The sequence below is a fragment of the Gallus gallus genome, chromosome 8 (assembly GCF_016699485.2).
Source record: "Gallus gallus isolate bGalGal1 chromosome 8, bGalGal1.mat.broiler.GRCg7b, whole genome shotgun sequence".
Lineage (NCBI taxonomy): Eukaryota > Metazoa > Chordata > Aves > Galliformes > Phasianidae > Gallus > Gallus gallus.
Window position 1 is genome coordinate 11855757 of NC_052539.1, and position 17921 is coordinate 11873677.

At 37.8% G+C, this 17921-nt stretch overlaps 2 protein-coding genes across 13 annotated transcripts in view; one reads left to right on the forward strand and one right to left on the reverse strand.

Moving 5' to 3' along the window:
- FRRS1 (ferric chelate reductase 1) overlaps positions 1 to 8614 on the forward strand; it is a 25537-nt gene extending 16923 nt beyond the window's left edge. For all 10 annotated transcript variants that reach the window (XM_004936556.5, XM_046944975.1, XM_025152934.2 and 7 more), the window contains 9 exons: positions 954 to 1101; positions 1648 to 1764; positions 2393 to 2508; positions 2784 to 2870; positions 3659 to 3756; positions 3895 to 3953; positions 4738 to 4881; positions 5991 to 6052; positions 6164 to 8614. In XM_004936556.5, coding sequence (XP_004936613.2) covers positions 954 to 1101; positions 1648 to 1764; positions 2393 to 2508; positions 2784 to 2870; positions 3659 to 3756; positions 3895 to 3953; positions 4738 to 4881; positions 5991 to 6052; positions 6164 to 6256 — 924 coding nt within the window. In that variant the 3' untranslated portion in view covers positions 6257 to 8614. The remainder of the gene's footprint in view (positions 1 to 953; positions 1102 to 1647; positions 1765 to 2392; positions 2509 to 2783; positions 2871 to 3658; positions 3757 to 3894; positions 3954 to 4737; positions 4882 to 5990; positions 6053 to 6163) is intronic.
- The window catches only part of PALMD (palmdelphin), a 51790-nt gene continuing 42094 nt past the window's right edge, over positions 8226 to 17921 (reverse strand). For 2 of the 3 annotated variants that reach the window (XM_015290626.4, XM_040704583.2), the window contains 2 exons: positions 16277 to 17365; positions 8990 to 11757 (listed from right to left, as the gene is read on the reverse strand). In XM_015290626.4, coding sequence (XP_015146112.1) covers positions 11714 to 11757; positions 16277 to 17365 — 1133 coding nt within the window. In that variant the 3' untranslated portion in view covers positions 8990 to 11713. Of the gene's footprint in view, positions 11758 to 16276; positions 17366 to 17921 lie in introns of all 3 variants that reach the window. The other variant, NM_001277552.2, reaches the window with a different exon arrangement.

Here is a 17921-nt window from a genome sequence, read left to right on the forward strand (position 1 = left end):
GCAAGGCTAATTATAAACTAGTTACTCTCCAAATCTCTTTGAATTTATTTGCACAGCAGAAGGTGCAGCAGAAAGAAGTCTTGACATTTAAGCTAGAAGTATCTACTTTACCAGGGGGCTTTAAAACAGAAAAGCGAGTCAGGACCTCTATAGTACATAACCTTGTTAGAGGGGTGAGGTGCTGGAACAGGTTGCCCAGAGAAGCTGTAGGTTCCCTATCCCTGAAGTGTTCAGGGCTGGGTTGGATGGGACCCAGGCAGCCTGATCCAGTGAGTGGCAACCCTGCCCATGGCACGCGGTTGGAACTAGATGATTTTAAGGTCCCTTACAACTCAAGCTATTCTTCGGTGCTATGACTGCTGTTCTTACTGTCACACTTTATCATGGTTGTACTGGGCTTTTACCTTCCATCTTTTTTCATGGAATGTAACAGTTCTATGGAGAAGGCTGGTCATTTATTTGCTAATAATGCACATCTTATCTTGAAAGCAGTTGACCCAAATTGTGATGGTCTGACCCTAGAGTTAAACTAGATATTAGGAAAAGTTAACTTTCTGTGAGGGTGGTCAAACACTAGAAGAGAATAACTGTTAAGGTAATTGATATCTGATGCATGTCAGTTTTCAAGAAGCATTTAGGTAGTGCTCTTAATATGCTTTAACTTTCAGTTATCCCTGAAGTAGCTAGGCAGCTTGATTTTTGCAGATACCTTCCAACTGGACCGTTTTATATCCAATACTGTCTTACTGTATCATGACCATCTGGAACCGCAGAGGTGAAAAAATTACCTTTTGGTTCAGTTAATGTAAAAAATGCTTTATCACATTACCTGAGATATCACAGGAATACTGCTTGTGTTGCCAACTTGAAATAAGCTCAGGCAGTGGTCTTAAAAGCTGTGAAAGAATTGTTTGTCTAGAAAGACTGCATATCAAATGTTTTTTGTTTCACAGAATGCTCTTGAAGATGTTTCATGGAGGCTTGCGGATGGTGTTCTTCAGTGTTCTTTTAGAAGGAATATTAGTCTCCCTACATATAAGGGGAGATTTAACATGAATGTCAGTTACTACATCTTTCTGGCAGATGGGGAAGCTAGTGAAGGTAAATTTGTGTGGTTGCTTTTTTTTTTTTTAACAGCTCTAAATGAGTTGCCCCAGTGTAAGATACATTATCTGTAATAACTGGTAACCAAACTAAGGACTTGATTTCCAAGCTTGAGTGAGGCACTTTGTCCAGTCATCTTTATTGGCTCTTGGATTTGCTCTTGGAGAATAAAGTAAGCTTACTTTTATACCTGTGTTGTGTGCCCACTTGATCCTAGCAACTGTTAGCTTCTTGAGGGCTGGGTGCATCCCTTTTAAAATGGAGAATAGCATCAGTAGGAATCATTCTTCACATCTTGTGTGTGTGTAGGAAAGAGATGTTTTCTGTGGAGGGATGAATTAGTTCTTGTATGTTAAGTTTGTACAAGGTAGTTTAGATGACATCTTCAAAGTTTGATTCACAAGCTGAGTTCCTACCTTATTTCATGTTAGATGTTTTGTATAACTACCCTCCCTGGTCACAGTAGGGCTTAAAGGGTTAGACTTATTTTGCAAGTGCAGTAACTTTCATATGCCATAATTAAACCCCTTTGTCACTGGTTAGGTGGTCCAATATATAAACATCATCGTCAACCTCTGATCACCAATGGAATGTACAATGTCACAGGCATTCCTCAGGATATTGGAGGTTCCCGGTCCCCGAGACTTATCAAGGCTCATGGTAAGCTGCACTTTTTAGCGTTGACTTCCAGTTCAAGATCTGCTGAGGCTAGAGCGCTGTTTTCCTCACTGTTGCAGAATAGGTATTTTGTCTTGTCTTTCTGTCATTTGCATTATATATACTGTTGGATAACAAGATCTGGGACTGTGAAGTCAGAGTAAGGTTATTGTTTTCCATTTCAAGAACAGTGTTACAGGATTTCCCTCCCCTCCCCTGTTTTCTATCTGAAATGAGAAATTTCTCAATTGATAGTCCAGAGCCAATGAAATTGCTGAGAATTATTTTTCTCAGTACTGAAGTGTAAACCAGGCTCATGAGAGAACTGTCACTCACTTTGTTGATGAAAGCTGTAATGATAATTGATGAAGGTCAATTATCTTTCTTTGTATAAGCTTCTATAAACTGCTCCATCATGTCAAGAGTGTTGTAAACATCTTTATACGGATGATTCTACCCTTTAGCAAGATAAAATACTATGAAATTTTAGACTGAACTAGGTGATTAAAAACTTATCACTGGCATATTCTGACCATATACATATGGAATAAACTATTAAAACCACACTGAAGCAGTATTAATATACAGTTGAATTACCCATGATGAACTGTTTCTTTTTCCTGTTTTTCAGGTGCACTGATGTTTGTTGCTTGGATAAGTACAGTTAGTATTGGTGTTGTTGTTGCACGATTCTTCAAGCCTGTCTGGTCTCATTCATTCCTATTTGGAAAGGAGATATGGTTTCAGGTGGGCAAAATCTCTCCCACATTTCTAGTTATATTTTCTGCCTCTATAGTTGGCAAAAGTAAAACCTACTAGATATAAGAAATGAGAGGTCAAATCTGATGTTGTTTTCTTTAATCTTGTAAACTTCTGATCTGTAGTTATTTTACCTACTTCACTAGTAAAAGCAAAGTCCAAAGAGGCAGCTAAGAACATTCTTACCTGAAGATCATTATATGTATTTTAATACATATTAGGAAAGTTGTGGAATTTCTAAATGTGAACTTCAATTTTCCCAGGTGCATCGTATGCTTATGTTGACCACCATTATGCTTACAAGCTTTTCTTTTGTATTGCCTTTTATATACCGAGGTGGTTGGAGCAAAGTAAGTGTGTGGCTTTTGTTTTTTAACTCTTACTAATGTAAAAATGAACAAATGAATGAGAAGTAGGTCCATTGCTGACTCTGATATGTTACAGCTATTGCCAAAGGAATTTCCTGTAAATCTGGTAAGAAGGCTGACTTCAGATTCTAGCAACATAGATGAGGAATGTTCCCTGCATTAGCAATAAGTGGATAAAATTTCATCATATTTTACTTCCTTCCACTTTCTCCTAAATGAACTCCTTGGTTACACTTGGGTTCAGGCAGGGATCTGTTGCTGGCACCTGTATACTATCTGGTGCAAGGTGATTCCAGAAACTGGGAAGTTCTCTGTTAAAGGTGGGATACAAATGCCACAGGCGTGAATTGACAGCTAGGGAAAATGAATAAGATCTTTTACAGTAAGACTAGATCAAATAGAATGGAAGGGGGAAACCAGTACTGGGAGGAGTTAAGAAATAGACTTTTCCTGATGATATGTGATGGAGGATGAAGAGTTTGCAGCATTTCTGCTACAGTAATACTACTCTTCTGTTTAGGTGAAAGAATTTCTTAGTACAACAGAAAGATGAGGCAAGCCCTGAGCAGACTTATCTGTGCCGCCTTCTCCTTTGGAGAACCACCTCCATTCAGCTGCAGAACAGCTTGTGTTCTGTCACTGTTGCTGGTTTAAACACACTGCTGTTCTACCACTATAATTTACTTTTGCTAGCTTATGTAATATTAACATATTTCTGATATTTTTCTATATATGGATAAGACATTAAGCAAAGAATGTTTTATGTTTAGCAAGCAGGTTTTCATCCGTATCTTGGCTGTACTGTGATGGCTCTGACAATCTTCCAACCTCTTATGGCAGGTTTCAGACCATCTCCTCATGCACCAAGGTACTCACAACTAACTCATTAAATTATAATTACAGAAATAAAATGTCTTATTGTTACCTGATTTAAATAAATCTTTTCAGTATCTTTTTAATTATTTTTTTTCCCAAACATAATAAAATGCTCTTTTAAATTTTATAGGAGGCAATTGTTTAACTGGTTTCACTGGAGTATTGGTACAACTGCTAGAATACTAGCTGGTGAGTAGAAGTATTAGTTGTAACTATCTTCTATGTGATATGAAGTAACTCGTGCAGTTAATTATCTAGACTATTATTCATATAGAGCATCTATCTGAACATCCAGATGTTGAGGTTTTTAGTTCATGTGATCCTTTCTGGCATGAGAAAACTATTCCAATTTTGAAACTGAGGAAAAAACAATGAAAAGAAACATCCAAAAATTTAATTATTATCTATGGTTTATGTTTTTCCTACGCTCAGCCCTGTTTAAGGTGGAGTTCAAAATGTGTTGTCTTATGTCATGGCTTTCACCTCATAATATGAATTCTAGAGATTTTTCTTCCTCTTTTTCGTGGCTATCTTCTGCACCTTTAAAGGAGATCAAGTGACTTGTAATACGAAAGTGACTTGGACAAACTTGTTCTTACAGTAGCGTAGCTCAATGTTACAGTGTTATTTAACTTACAGGACTACAAACTGGTCTGGAGACAAAATTCCATAGACAACTTTAGCATAAAAGTTTAGTGACCGTGGTCATCTTTGTAGTCAGAAATGCTTGTGCTTTTATGGCTGTGAAGAGCACGGTGCAGGATAAAAACTATTTTGGGATCCTGGCCTTCTTCCTTCTGTTTCCATACCCATTCCATACAGTAAAAGCTTTTTAGTTTCATGGACTACTTTAACCTCACTCCCCTAGAAACTATAGGCATTTTGTGGGAAACCTTTTGATGAAGGTGTGTTAAGAAATTTGTTTTAATTGCCCTGACACATCACATCTCTTCATATCATTTTTACTGACTAGTGGTTACTATGTTCTTGGGAATGGATCTGCCAGCACTTGACCTACCAGACCCATGGGACACCTATACAATGATTGGTTTTGTAGCTTGGCATGTTGGTACTGATGCTCTTCTGGAGATACACAGCTACTATCTCATACGTAAAGGTACAGACCAACTAATCTTACTTTTACCTTGCTTGCTGGGTTTTGTGATATACAAAAGATCTGAGTGAACTGAATTTTAAGAGATGTTCTTTAGTTTCTAACTTATAAGCTGAAAGAATAACTAGGAAACAATGGTGCACAAATTGATATAGGAGTAAAGAAGTTTCCAAGACCAGTATGTTACAGAACAGTTGGTTTTTGTGCTAGTGGTAGCTTATTTCTTAAATCACAATTCAGAGGGCAGTCTGTAAGGTGCAAGTGTTATCCAAGAATCTATCATCTTTTGCGATGATTTCTATCCCATGTGGAGTAGGTACAGCTGAGGCTGATTCATATGGATTTAATCTACATTTTATTGCTATGATTTTCTGGTATAAATGGATGTTATTGAATGTGTGGAATGATGTGGAACTGGAAGTATTTGTACTTAAATCGTTAGTAAGCAGGGGAAAAAAGTGAAATTCTGACTCCAAAATCTCTAGAGAGAGACTAGTAGTAACTTCATTGGAAGTAGACTTTCTGGCAAGTGTCACTGAAAGCAGATCATTTTACACAGTAAATGACCTGTATCTAAATTGGAAAGCAGATATTTTCAGGATTGAAGAATCTTGATTCATTAAGAGAATGGTGTAAGGCAGCAAGTGAAGAAGGGGCAATTAAAAAGCGACTTTGGATTTAATTCCAGTGATTGTTCTCTAGAACTAGATTTGACCTCTCTAGAACTAAAATATTTGACCAAAAACTGTTCTTGTGTTGGCTAATTGAAAATATTTATTCACAAAATATACCTATCCTAAAATCAAAAGGTTTTAACTCATAAATGTTTTGTTCAGCTAGATCTTGGTATCTTGATTCATTCTATTGAAAGACAGCTTTGTTTTGTCATCTTAATGATCAAAACCTACTTTTCGTTGGTCAACTCAGAATTTGCTTTTGCTGCAAAGTTTGTGAAAGGTCAAATGACTTCCAAGTGCTTTTGAAATTTGGTGCTGTACAGGAATGATTTACTTAGCAGAAGTTTTGATCCTATGACTATATGGATATATAAAAAAAAAAAACCACCCTTCCTCTTAAGAGCAGACAACTGTATTTTTTCTTCCACATAACAGTTGAATTGATAGAGGATGACAGAGTACAGATATTGCAGTCACTCACATCTGCAGAAGCAGAAGTAAGTAACCATTTTTACTTACCTACCCTGAGATGACGTTTTTAAAAACAAATAGAAAGACTAATACTTCTGTGGTTTTTCTTGGTTTCTTTTTTTTCTGTTCTCTTGCAGGGTAACCTATTTAAACAGATTGTGTTAACCATCTATATCTGTGGAAATATAATATTCCTCGTTGCCTTCCTGGCAGCAATCAACCAAGTATGAAATAAGAAGTTGAGAACTTTGCAGTGAAGTACCATTCAGCTGAAAAACATGCAAGGAATGCTTTCTATTATGTTTCTGTCAGCACATCCTTGAAGATGTGGTTGAAGAGCAACAGCATGTCTGTGAGGGAGAACTTCAGTTCAAATCAATAGAATGTTGGAATCCTGCAAAAGCTTTCTTCAGGTGTTATTTTTAATACTCAGTCTTTGCCTGAGTAAGGAATGAAGTGTTTTTTTAATAATTATAATAATTAATGTGGTTAGAATTCACAGGTTAAGAAGAGTGAGAAGATGCACTGAAAACACTGTTTTGATAGTCCAAGTTCCCTAAACCTTTTGGGAATGTTACTAGGAAAACTGGAAAGTGTGATCCCAATTCTATGTTCAAATGATGTGGTTTGACAATCTCCTGCTTGTGACAATTTTGTCCCATACAAAAAAAAAAACTTACTGAAAAAACTGTCACAAATGCTTGAGCTAAACACTGAGCTAAACATCATCTTTGCAGTTTAATGCAAAAATTATCTGCTCTAAGAGCAGTGCACATATACAGGGATAAATTCTTGGGAACTTCAGTTCTTTAATAAGATCACCATTCTCATAACTCAAAATACCGTTTTGTTCTCTCAGTGCTTCCAAGCCATAACAAGGAAAGCATGTTTGCAAGTGTACATTAAAACCTAGTTCTGCTAATTCAAGACTCAAACAAGAAAAACCCATCTGTGTGCATGTACTTGTTCTGCTGTTTCTGGTCATTTGTTGCTTCTGAATTGCTGTTCTGTATGAATAACATGGGCTTACGCAACTTGATTCTTAAAGTTAAATGAAAACATTTGCTCTGTTATACTGCAGTTGTATTTGCTCTATAAAATGCACTGTTGAAATAGTGATTAGGAGTTGAATTGACTTCAGGAAAATGCAGCTCCTTTCAGTGTTAAATGAGTGTCCTTTGAGCTGGTATGTCTGACTCTTCCTCCTACTTTCATAAACACTTTTTTAGTCAGTAACTAATTTATCTTAATATGGTATGGGGAATGGAAGGAGACTATTCCCAACTTCTTCTGGTTTCTGACTTGCTTAGATATTGAAGGTCACTTTTTAACTGAAATCTCACAAATTAACCCTTATTATACTAATTACACTATGCAGTACAATGCTTTGTTTTTTTAGTTGTAAAATTTCAAAGTATACCTCTACCAAAGGGTTTTTAACCTAGCTAAGAATAAAGAAGTTGACAAATGAGATAGATCCCAGTATTTACTGTTCTTGATATAGAACATCATAGCACAATCTCTCTGCTACCCAATGATTGTGTCTAAAACACTTCCATGAGTCAGGAAGTGGTTCTTTCCATTAACTAAAGCTGTCTAGTTTAGCCTCTTTCTTGAAACTCACAGTGCAGCCTGCTGCAAAGACACGTCATTCAGAATGCATCAAGTATGTGGTCAGAGATTTTTGCCTGCTCAAGTAACTTGTTTAGTTTTAAAGCCTTTACAGAGCTGGGCATAATCCCTTTTGTTAGCAGCTCAATAGACTACAAGTGAGTTTAAACTCAGTGATCCTCCTTCCCCCCCCGAGCTGGAGAGGGCGTTCTCAGATAGACAAGAGGAGGCTAAGAAGAAATATGGCAAAACTCGGGCTGAAAGGCAACAAGCATTTTCTTTATGTGAGGTTTTCATTTTATTCTTTGGATATCTTTGATTTCAAATACCTAGCAGTCACAGATCTATCCAGCACTAAAATTTTGGGAGCTCTTCCATATACTGAGTTTACAGAAGACAATCTCTATTCAGACATGATAGATAGCTTCTTAATTTAAGTCAGTGCTAGATTCTTTCTATAATACAACAGCTGTGCTGTGTTGCTTCGTTCTCATGTGAAAGGTGGGGGGTTTTAAAACATGAATGTAAGCATCTTAATTGTTTCTCTTTTAATACAGTGGAAACACTATCAAATAAAAATTAGACTAGTTTTGTATAGCAGTAATCAATCAATGTTTTCATTGTAGTTGTTTATTTTACAAATTAAAGCAATTCAAATGTTTCCTGGAGAAACCCTTATTGAAATTGGATGTTAAAATATTTCTGTAATGCAGAATAGCTCTTTCCTGAGAGCTACAGAGTTTGCAGGCTTGTTAGTTGCTCTTAAATAACACTCTTTCCTAGTACTCATGATATTGTATAGTTTGTAAGGAATTCCTGACATATTCCAGCATCTTCAAATCAAAGACTTGTTAATTTTTTTATCACCTTCCTGCCCACCTGCATGACTAGTAAGAAGAAGCAAAGTGATTGTGTTAGAGAGACTCTCCTAAAATTCCTGTTACAATCTTTGCAAATAAAAATGTAAAAATGAAAAATCCCTGTGCAAGTGTTTGATAGAAAAACAGGTAGCGGGAAGTTTTGGTTCTAGAGGCACTGGTGGCTTAATATTGTTTAGAGGGAGACTCCTGCTGCTTTACTTCATAAAGGAGTCCTGCTGAAGTTGAGAGAAGTTAGTATGAAAAGATCAAGGATTTGATGTTTCTGGTCTCATATTAACCTTCTGATAGCAAATCAATGATAACATATTTCAGATTGGTTCCTTCTAGATTGGTAAATTCTCCCTGTCAAGTAGAAATTCACCTCGAAATACTGCTCATCTGCTCTTGACAACTACAAATAATGTTTCTTGAATATGTTTCAAAGAGAACTAGGTGGTGCAAATTGCAACTATTGCTACTTTGCTTTACTGGAAACCTTTTTTTTTTTTTTTGCAAGCAGAAGTTTGGGTTCAAGACGAACTAAGGCAGGAAAACATTTTTAATAACAAACACTAAACTATTTGTTTGTTTTGCCAAAAACCATATGGAGAGACGTATTGAGTGTAATAATGTCAATACTTATTCTTTTATTCAGGTTTGAGAAGGCTGGAGAGATCTTGCCTGTTGTTTTCTATCATTATTCTAACACTGTGTGGCGCTCTTGTTCAAATAACATTCTTATTTTGCTCTCACTGTAAAGTTCAGGCATGTAAACAGCCTCCACAACAGGAGATCCTTCTAGACAAAATATCCATAATATTTCTCAAGCTTTCTTAAATAAATGAATCTTTAGATTCAAGCCAGTTTGTACAGATAGACATAACGAGATGTCTATGCTTAAACTTTGTTGGAACAGTAATGACTTGTTTTCTTTTGAAAGTAAACCATGCTTTACACATGTACATCTTTTTTTTCCCAAACAACTTAAGATGAATGGCTGTCATGGAGTCTTCTGCATTTCACTGCACGAATTAGACTCAGTGATTTCTGACTGTGAAGAAGAAACTCTGAAAAAAAGACGGTTAAAAGGGATGATCTGCCAGTACTCCTGAGAAATTCTTAGTTCAGATCAATATGATCCTAAGTTTTAAGGTGTGTGCATGTGTGAAAGGTAGAGCTGTTCCATACATTTCTCTGAAGGAGTGGTACAGCAGAGTAGGGACAGGAAAAATGAAGAATCACGCCTCCCCACCTCGCCCCTCAGCCAGATGCCTATCTAAAATTTTAAAATACTGCAAAGGTGTTCCCCTACCCAAGAGGTTGGTAGTAACAAATCAGCTTGTGCTGTATATGGTGTTTTTAAACTACTTTCTGTTTTTCGGTACTGAATTTTATCTGCCAATTTTCTTAATAGTCACAGTTCTGATGTCTTCTCAGTTTCCCTCCTTTTAAACTATTTTTGTATTGGGTTTGCCAGATCACTTAAGGATATTATTGGGGAATGCAGAGAATGAGTGCCCAAATCAGTCTGCCTCTGTTGTAAAAGCTGCCCATGTCACTTTTTCCTACTGTCCAAATTATATCCCATTGAGAACCTCTAAGATACATCATAAAACAAAAACAAGTCACTGAGTGTAACTGTCAGAACTAAGTAGTAATGGGGAAAAAAATGTCCTCAGAGAAAGAAGGAGGAAAAAAATTCTGCAACAAATAAGGACAGGCTAGATGTAGAGAAAATGCAATTGTTTATTCATCTACTATTTCTGTCTCCAGATAACCATCTCTGATAATTCCTAAAATCTGAGATTATCACCCTGCTCACTGTCTACTTCAGACTGGGACCACCACCTGCTTAGAGGCTATGTGTCAGCTGATACTACCGTTGTGTCTCAGTGTGAGGTAGCAGTTTCAGTTTCCTGCTTTGAAAGGAGGAAAACAAGTGAAAAAGTTAGGGTTGTTTTTTGGTAGTTATTTCTGAGTCAGCTACAACAGAACAATACAACCTGAGCTTTATCCACTTAGCAGTTTAAACCAGCCTAAGACCTACCAAAGTAATGCTATCATACTGATTTGAATAGAAGGATGTAGAGTGATGAGGCACTTTTTTCCCAAGAACCTGGTATTAGAAAAATGACTAGCATGTGACTTTCTTATGTGTGATTATACCCTATGGCTGCTCTAAGTGCTGTAGCTTTCTTCTACTGTGGGAAGACTGAACGTGTTGAATGGTGGGAGCCCTGCTGCTTGCTGGGGAGCCATGCCCAGCGGTGGCTGCCCTCAGAACAGACTTGTTGCAGCTGCAGGACAGGCCATTGACAAGTTGGTTTCTCATGGGAGACCTGCACTAATTTTAGCTCCCCTGGCTGATGAAACCTGTGTACTAAGCAGTAATGTTAATGACTGACAGGCACCGCCTGTCTGGCAACCAGCTTTCTGGAAAAGTAACACTGTGTAGTGACCTAGGAGGTGAAGTGATGCCTGGGAGGTCAGGCTGTTTATAGTGGTATGCATGGAGTCTGTGAGTTATGGGCAGGAAGCATGTATGTGATGTGGGGAGAGGAACAGGGTTTTAGGATTGCTGTATTGTCATATGTAAAGGAGAAGGGCAGGTGGGCTGTGGTGCTCTAGAAACATGGCTAAATACTTAAATGTGGGCTTTACTATTTTGAGGTTATTTTACTCTTAGGAGTACTTCAAATTTTGGGCAAGGTACTAAGTTTAGAAATCAGTTTTAATATATACACTTTTTCTGCCTCCTATCTCTCATAGTTGGTTTTTAACTAATGTTTAGAGCAAAAAAAAAGTCGAAACTTCATTTTCAATCAAATGTTAGACCAGTATGCTTTAAAGGGAACAACATCCTGTGAAATTTCCTGGAGATGGGTGTTTATCTGCTGTGTGTGTAGCAACAATGTATTTCTGATTGTGGGGACAGCTTATGCATGTCTTCACTCTTGGATATACACTGCATTTATGGTCTTGGGTAACTTTCTATTACCTTCAAAAATTCAGGATTTCATTTACATCTATGTGGCACAGTTGGTGAAAACTAAAAGTCTGTTAGAGTCCACCGGGTTATGCAAAGTGTAAAATAACCCAGATGCGTAAAACAGAGGAGCAAAACAGTAGGCACTAAGATCCAAAATGTATATTGTAGAAACTCCTTAGCTTTACTCTGCTTTAAGTAGTAATTTCTACTTCCATGTCATACAGCTGTTAAATCACCTTTTTCCCCAGCTTTGCCATTCTCATCCTCAGAGCTGAAAAAAAGAAAACAAAGCCACAGTTATTTTAAGTCAAACTTTCTATTTCTAATACTAAATCACTGTACTTAGAATAATGAAGAATACACGTACCTCCAATGATGAATCCAGTAGAATAAGCATTGTTTTAGTGTTACAGAAAGAAATTAGTAGAAGGATTAGTTCTGGTAAATTTATTGCAAAGTGAGCATATATTTAAGAAAAAAAGTATTCCATTATTGCTACTTGAAAATTAGCACAACTCTCCTGTTTTGTTTGCTACCTTCACTAACGTATTGCAGACAGATGGTATTGTCCTTGACAACATGCTGGCAGACTAAAGGGTGCATTAATAATTAAACAAACCCTTTGTTTAAACTAAACTCCTTAGCAGGAGCTGTAACTGCTTGGAAGCCTTTTCTTTTATGTTGATGTTCACAGATAACATTCCTCTTCCTGGTGCACTGAGTCAGGTTGGCAGTTAGTCATATTCCTGAATTAAATATGACAGAGTAATTTATCCATATAAACATCAGCATGGCTATAGTCTGTATCTGGATGTTAGGTAGGTTAGTTTGAAAGTGACAGTGCAGGGCAGATGATTAAATGTTAAGGTTAATTTTAGAACAGCAATATAATGCTTTTGTTTGATATGTAAGAGCCTCCCCCACTAAGCTGTTGATCTGAGAATGCAATGGCAATAATCTTCAGCCCTCTGACCTGGTAGTTTGAAGAGTCCCCCAAAATAGCATCTATTCCCTACACTCTGTATACTGGGACACAAGGAGGTCAAAACAGCTGTTTACTTGATTTATGTAGGTCAACAAATGTCCAGCTCAAATTTTGTTTTGAGCACTGAAGTTCGTTGTTGCAAATCACAGAAGCACCTGTGTATAACCTTATGTCTTGGGACCAGAAACATTAAGTTTGGCTCTTACAGAACTGAGTACTGTCTGCAAACCAAAGAATTCAAGAGGGTTTGAATCCTGGTGGTTGGTTTGAGGGAACAGTTTGTCTGATATGTCATTTAAAATGCACCCCCAGACTATTGATTGTCTTGCCTTCTAGAGCATTACAGAGGAAAGTGGTGTACAGATATTTTCTTTCTTTATTAAAAAGTTTTCTTGCACAGTTCTTAGCACAAATGGAGCAATTACACACTGTTTTTCAAGGCTGCATAACTTCCACTGATAAAGCTAGCTTATGTAACCAGGTACCTGCCAAAAGCCTTGCACTTTCACTTCCCATGACACACTGTTTCATACTGTCAGGAAGCTTTCCTGCCTATTCAGCTTCAAGGTGTTTTTTTTTGTTTGTTTTTTTTTGTTTTTTTTTTTTTTTTTCCCCCCAGTTATCCTGTTATGCCTAGCTTTTGTTCCATCACAGGGGCTTTTATTTTCCCTAGTGAATATTTAATCTTCAAAATATTTACATTACTTAAATACAAAGAAAATAAACTAATAAAACAAAATGCTAGCAGGATAACTATAGCATTGCCATCCTTCTCTCTGTGGTATTTCTGAAACCATGTACCAAGTTGATAACAAAACAAAAATTGCTACCATATGGAGGGAAGTACATCCTATGTATCAGCCACCTTGAGGCCACGCTGAAAACTCCTTATTTAATCCCATGATTTCTCTGTCTAGATTGGTGCATGGGACATGTTCTCTGCTTCCTAGTTGTCCTTCACCATCAGCAGCTTTTCAGTAATTTCCTCTGGAGGTTCATTTCTTTTCCAAAGCAAGATTGTCACATAAGGGAATCTCTTCCCTGGCCTGTCCTGTGCTTTCTTGCTTTCTGTTTCTTCAGAGAGCCTTCAGTGTCTGTTTAATATTAAAATGCTACAACTGCTTCCCAAACTTTTTCTTTCAGAATTTCAGAGAGTATTATTTTTGTTCTACAGATTGTTGTTTTAGGAATGAAGGATCAGGGGCTAAAAATCATTTTCTTTTCCCCCCTTTTCACTGATGGTGTTCAGGGCGAACCTGGTAGGCTGAAGCATTAGCAACTGGTTTGAAAACAGTTTATTTCTCTTAAGAAACAATGCTTTGTCCTATGCTGTTCTAAAAGTAAGAGGCTTTCCTGGTTTTGTTTCATTTTTAGAAGTAGCAATAGGATTATGGGACTACTTAGGAAAAATTGAGTCATTTCCTGGCTTTTTCCACAGATCAAAATGCCCTGAGGAGTGATGATAAATAGGTGGAGAGGCAAAGAGGAATATGGCTTAGTTCCATAGGCCACTGGGCACTTCAAGGCACTCAGCTGGAGGCAGTGCTGAATACTGAGGTGTATTTTTGCCTTGATGACACTGCCTTAACTATTATTAATTGGAATCAGGATTTTTCATAAATTGCTCTATTCTTTTTGGCATAGTACTTGTAAATAAATGGGTAAGGACAACAGAAGTTGATAGAAGAGGTTTCTAAATGTCTTTGCTAGGTTCTTCCTTTTCCTCTGAAGTCAACATTAGTTTTCCACAAACCTCTAAAAAGATTGTTCAGAGACTGAGTGGAAGGGAAAAATGAAGCTTCAAAAGCTTCTTCTGAGGGATAAAAATAGGCAAAAGTTGTTACAGGCTGAGGTGCTCAGCTAACTTCTCAGATAACTTGTTTGTCTGAATGGTACTTGTAGCTAAGTCATGACTTGAAGCAGTGATTGAGCACCTGGTGGAAGGCAGGGCCAACCCAGGGGAGCTCAGATGCAAGCAATGTGCCTGAGTGAATGGAAGGGGTGGAACCAGGATCCATCCCTTCCCAGACCTCATTTAAGGGCTGGCAGTGGGGGTAAGGGTATTTTACTGGAGATCCCTGCCTACCTGAGGCCTTCTGAAGGTAAGCAGCTGTTTTCCTGTTTCTGTGCCTAGGGCTGTTGCAAGTCCTCACTTGCTGCAGCCTTGTACTTTGTTGCTCTGCTGGCATTGTTGTGCTTTCCATCATATTACAGTATTTGTGGTTTATGGTTACTTCTTGGAAATCTCTTTCCCAGGGTCTAGGCCACGAAGCAGGCTGTCAGATGAATTGTTTGCTAGCAACCAGCTTCTGGATAGTGGGTGTTGATTCTCTATTCTGCCTATAGATATGTGATGGGGATAATTAAGAGACTATCCCCTAAGAATAGTGGGCTGGAGCAGTTGCTGGAATGGTTTATCTTGCCTGTGACTGGCCACTGCTGCTTTCAGTTGCTGGCATAGGAATGTTGGCAACAGCTATTTTTCCTAGGGGATTTGGGGAAGTGCACAGATGTCAGAATTGATGCTTGAGGGAAGCAAAGATCCTTCTGAGTGATAGAAAATGTAGTAACCTGTGTGATTAGAAGTGCTGGGCAGCACTGCTGGAGTATTTCAAGCTGTGCCGTGCATGACTGCATGAGGTTCTTGATGCTCCTAATTTGAGAGCACTAATTAACAGCTTTTCCCTATCAATACAGACAGCTGCACAAATATTTGAAGTTCCTTTAATATCCAATGCTCACCTGATTTCTGGCTTCACTTTTATTGTAAAGAAATACTAGTCTGCCACTACTAGGCAGTGTTCTAGGCAGGGCCTTGTACTTTTCCTTCTAAAGTAAAAAATTACTGAGAATATAGCTGTGAAGAGAACAGAGGAAGAGAATCAGAACCTCTGGTCTCCCTGTATTTCAAATACTTTTTTTTTTTTTTAGTGTGGAATATGTTGCTGTCTGAAATCTTCTGATCTGTACATACTCTTAAATGCAGTTTAATTATATGCTTTAAAATGCAGTATAAACATGCTATTGTTCTTTCAACCTTTCTTGCTATTATTCTTTCAACCTTTATAATAGAAACTTAGTAAGAAACAGACATCTTGATGTGAGTAGATTATTAAAAAAAAAAAAAACCTAAGAAATAATATTGTTGACTAATCATATGTAGGGAGGAAAACTTCCATTATTTCTCAGAACCTATAAAGATTAAGTCAAAGTCAACAAAAAAAAAAGTTAAAACTTGCATAGATGTTGTCAAGGCAAGGCTGGAAATGTTGATTCCAGAAAAAAAAATGCAAAGTATAGCTGGTTATTAAACAGTCTTTCTGATTTAACATGCAACTTGGATGATGTGGGAAGTACACAGAATGCAGATAGACACAAAAAATTGCCAGTAAGACTGTGTCAAGAAGCAATGCTGTTAGTTACCTACTAGAAATGAAAACTATCCTTCTAACTGAGGTAATATTAATGAATCCTTTAATTGTAACTTTAAATAGGACCACTTTTAATCTCTGAAAATCACAGGAATTCTTTTATGAGATTTTCTGAGATTGGTGGTAGTTGTTACCCCCCCCCCCCCCCCCCCCCCCCCGAAATTTGATATGGTAACTAGTGCACTGCTGAAGATGAAATTGAGCAGTACTAAAAAGCAGATTAGAATTTGTTAACGAAAGAGCAAAGAAATGGTTAACAACTGTGTATTGGTCTTTGAAACGAAGTACTGAAGTGAAGTGACTGTTACCAGATAGAGCAGTATCAGTTTGCTACATAAGTGAACAGCAGCAGCATGATTTTCTTTTTCTGTTACCTGTTAGTGAAGGATCTTCAGTACCATCTCCAGACACTTGGCTCTGAAGATGAACATGGTCTGTAGGTGAGCTTAGGCGTTTCTCTTCTTCTCGTAGGGAGATGGAATTTTTGTGGGGTGCATTGCTCATGCTTGTGCCTAGGCTGCTCGCAGGGTTTGTCTGTGTGACTTCTGTGGTTTTCCTGCTTGGTGGCTGGTAAACCTGACTGTAGTGGCCAACGGGATGATATGATGGTTTCTCAGATTTGCTGTCATCCTCTTCATCATCAATGATAACTAATTCTGCACGGATAACCCCATCGTATGTTGTCAACTTCTGGTCTGCTTCTGTGTCATCATCATCAATGCGCTGATAACCCATGAAAATCATTGTAACTGGTTCTGAATCATCCACATAACACGGCACAGCTTGGACCATGCGGTAATGAACATCTTCCTCATCTTGAGGTGCAGGAGGTGCTTCACTAGGATGACAGGAACTTAAAAACCTTGTTTCATCATGTCTTTCTGTTGTATTCTGATAAGTTTTTAATTCCTCATGTGTAGCACTTCTTTTCTCATTATCTACCATCTTGTTCTCAGGATTAACATGTACTTTCTGCTCTGAATCCGAAAGTATTGGAGAGGGAGACTTAGGTGTTACCTTTTGAAGATTAAGCCCGTTCTCTTTAGGTTGCTGTATGATGGGTTCTGCCACAGGGGAAAATTCTGTCTGACTGCTGAGTCCGTTCATCTCTCTTTTGTGTGTGTCTTCCAGTTTCAGTCCAGGGATTAACTTGTCTTTCTGAGGAGTAACTGGCCTGCAAAACTTGTTTGCAAACACAGGCTCATGATACTCTGTGGGAGACTGGGAATTTTTTTCATTTGCTTGCCTTAGAAGATCTTCCACCTCAATAGGAGCAAGCTCATCCATCCTATTTTGCGTTGTGCTGCCGTTTGAAGGCACTGCATATACCGACTTCCTACCATCATCATAGACTTTAATTCCTGTCTCTTTAAACTCATTTGAAGGAAGAGGTATTGTTGACAATACTGTGTTTTCACCTGTCTTCATGTCTTTTTCAACTTTCATTTCCATTGCAAACAATGCTGTTGAAAGAAACAAGTACTTAAAATGATGCAGCAGCTGGGAGATGTTATAGAAGAGTTCTGGCTGATGAAGAAAAGTGTGACATCTGTAACCAATATACTAAGTTCTCATTCTGAATCCTCCTCTTCTATCCTGTCAAAACTGAACTGGACAAAATATTTCTTGTTGGATCTACTTCTTGAGGAAAAATAAAGCTGATGAGGAGCCAGTTTTTATGATGTGATTGACAGAGAAAGCCAGATATAACCTTGGCTTCTAGTGGTGTATTTGGTAATAACAATTGAAATACCTTGACATGCTAGATTAGTTTTGGGCATTCAAAGGGGTTAGGAAGTGTTTTAATTGATAAGAAATAAAAAGTTGCTACTGGCTACCCCATGGGTGTAACTACTGGTTATGAAATGTGAAGGGGGAAACTAAAAGTTATGCTAGGTAGAGGAATGAGTTACCAGAGGGAAATGTCAATGTTGAAAACACCTGATCTCAGTTTCAAAGGTGCAAGCTGTGCACCAGTGTCCCACCTCTCAGTTTTGGTGTCATCACTGGTAATGTAAT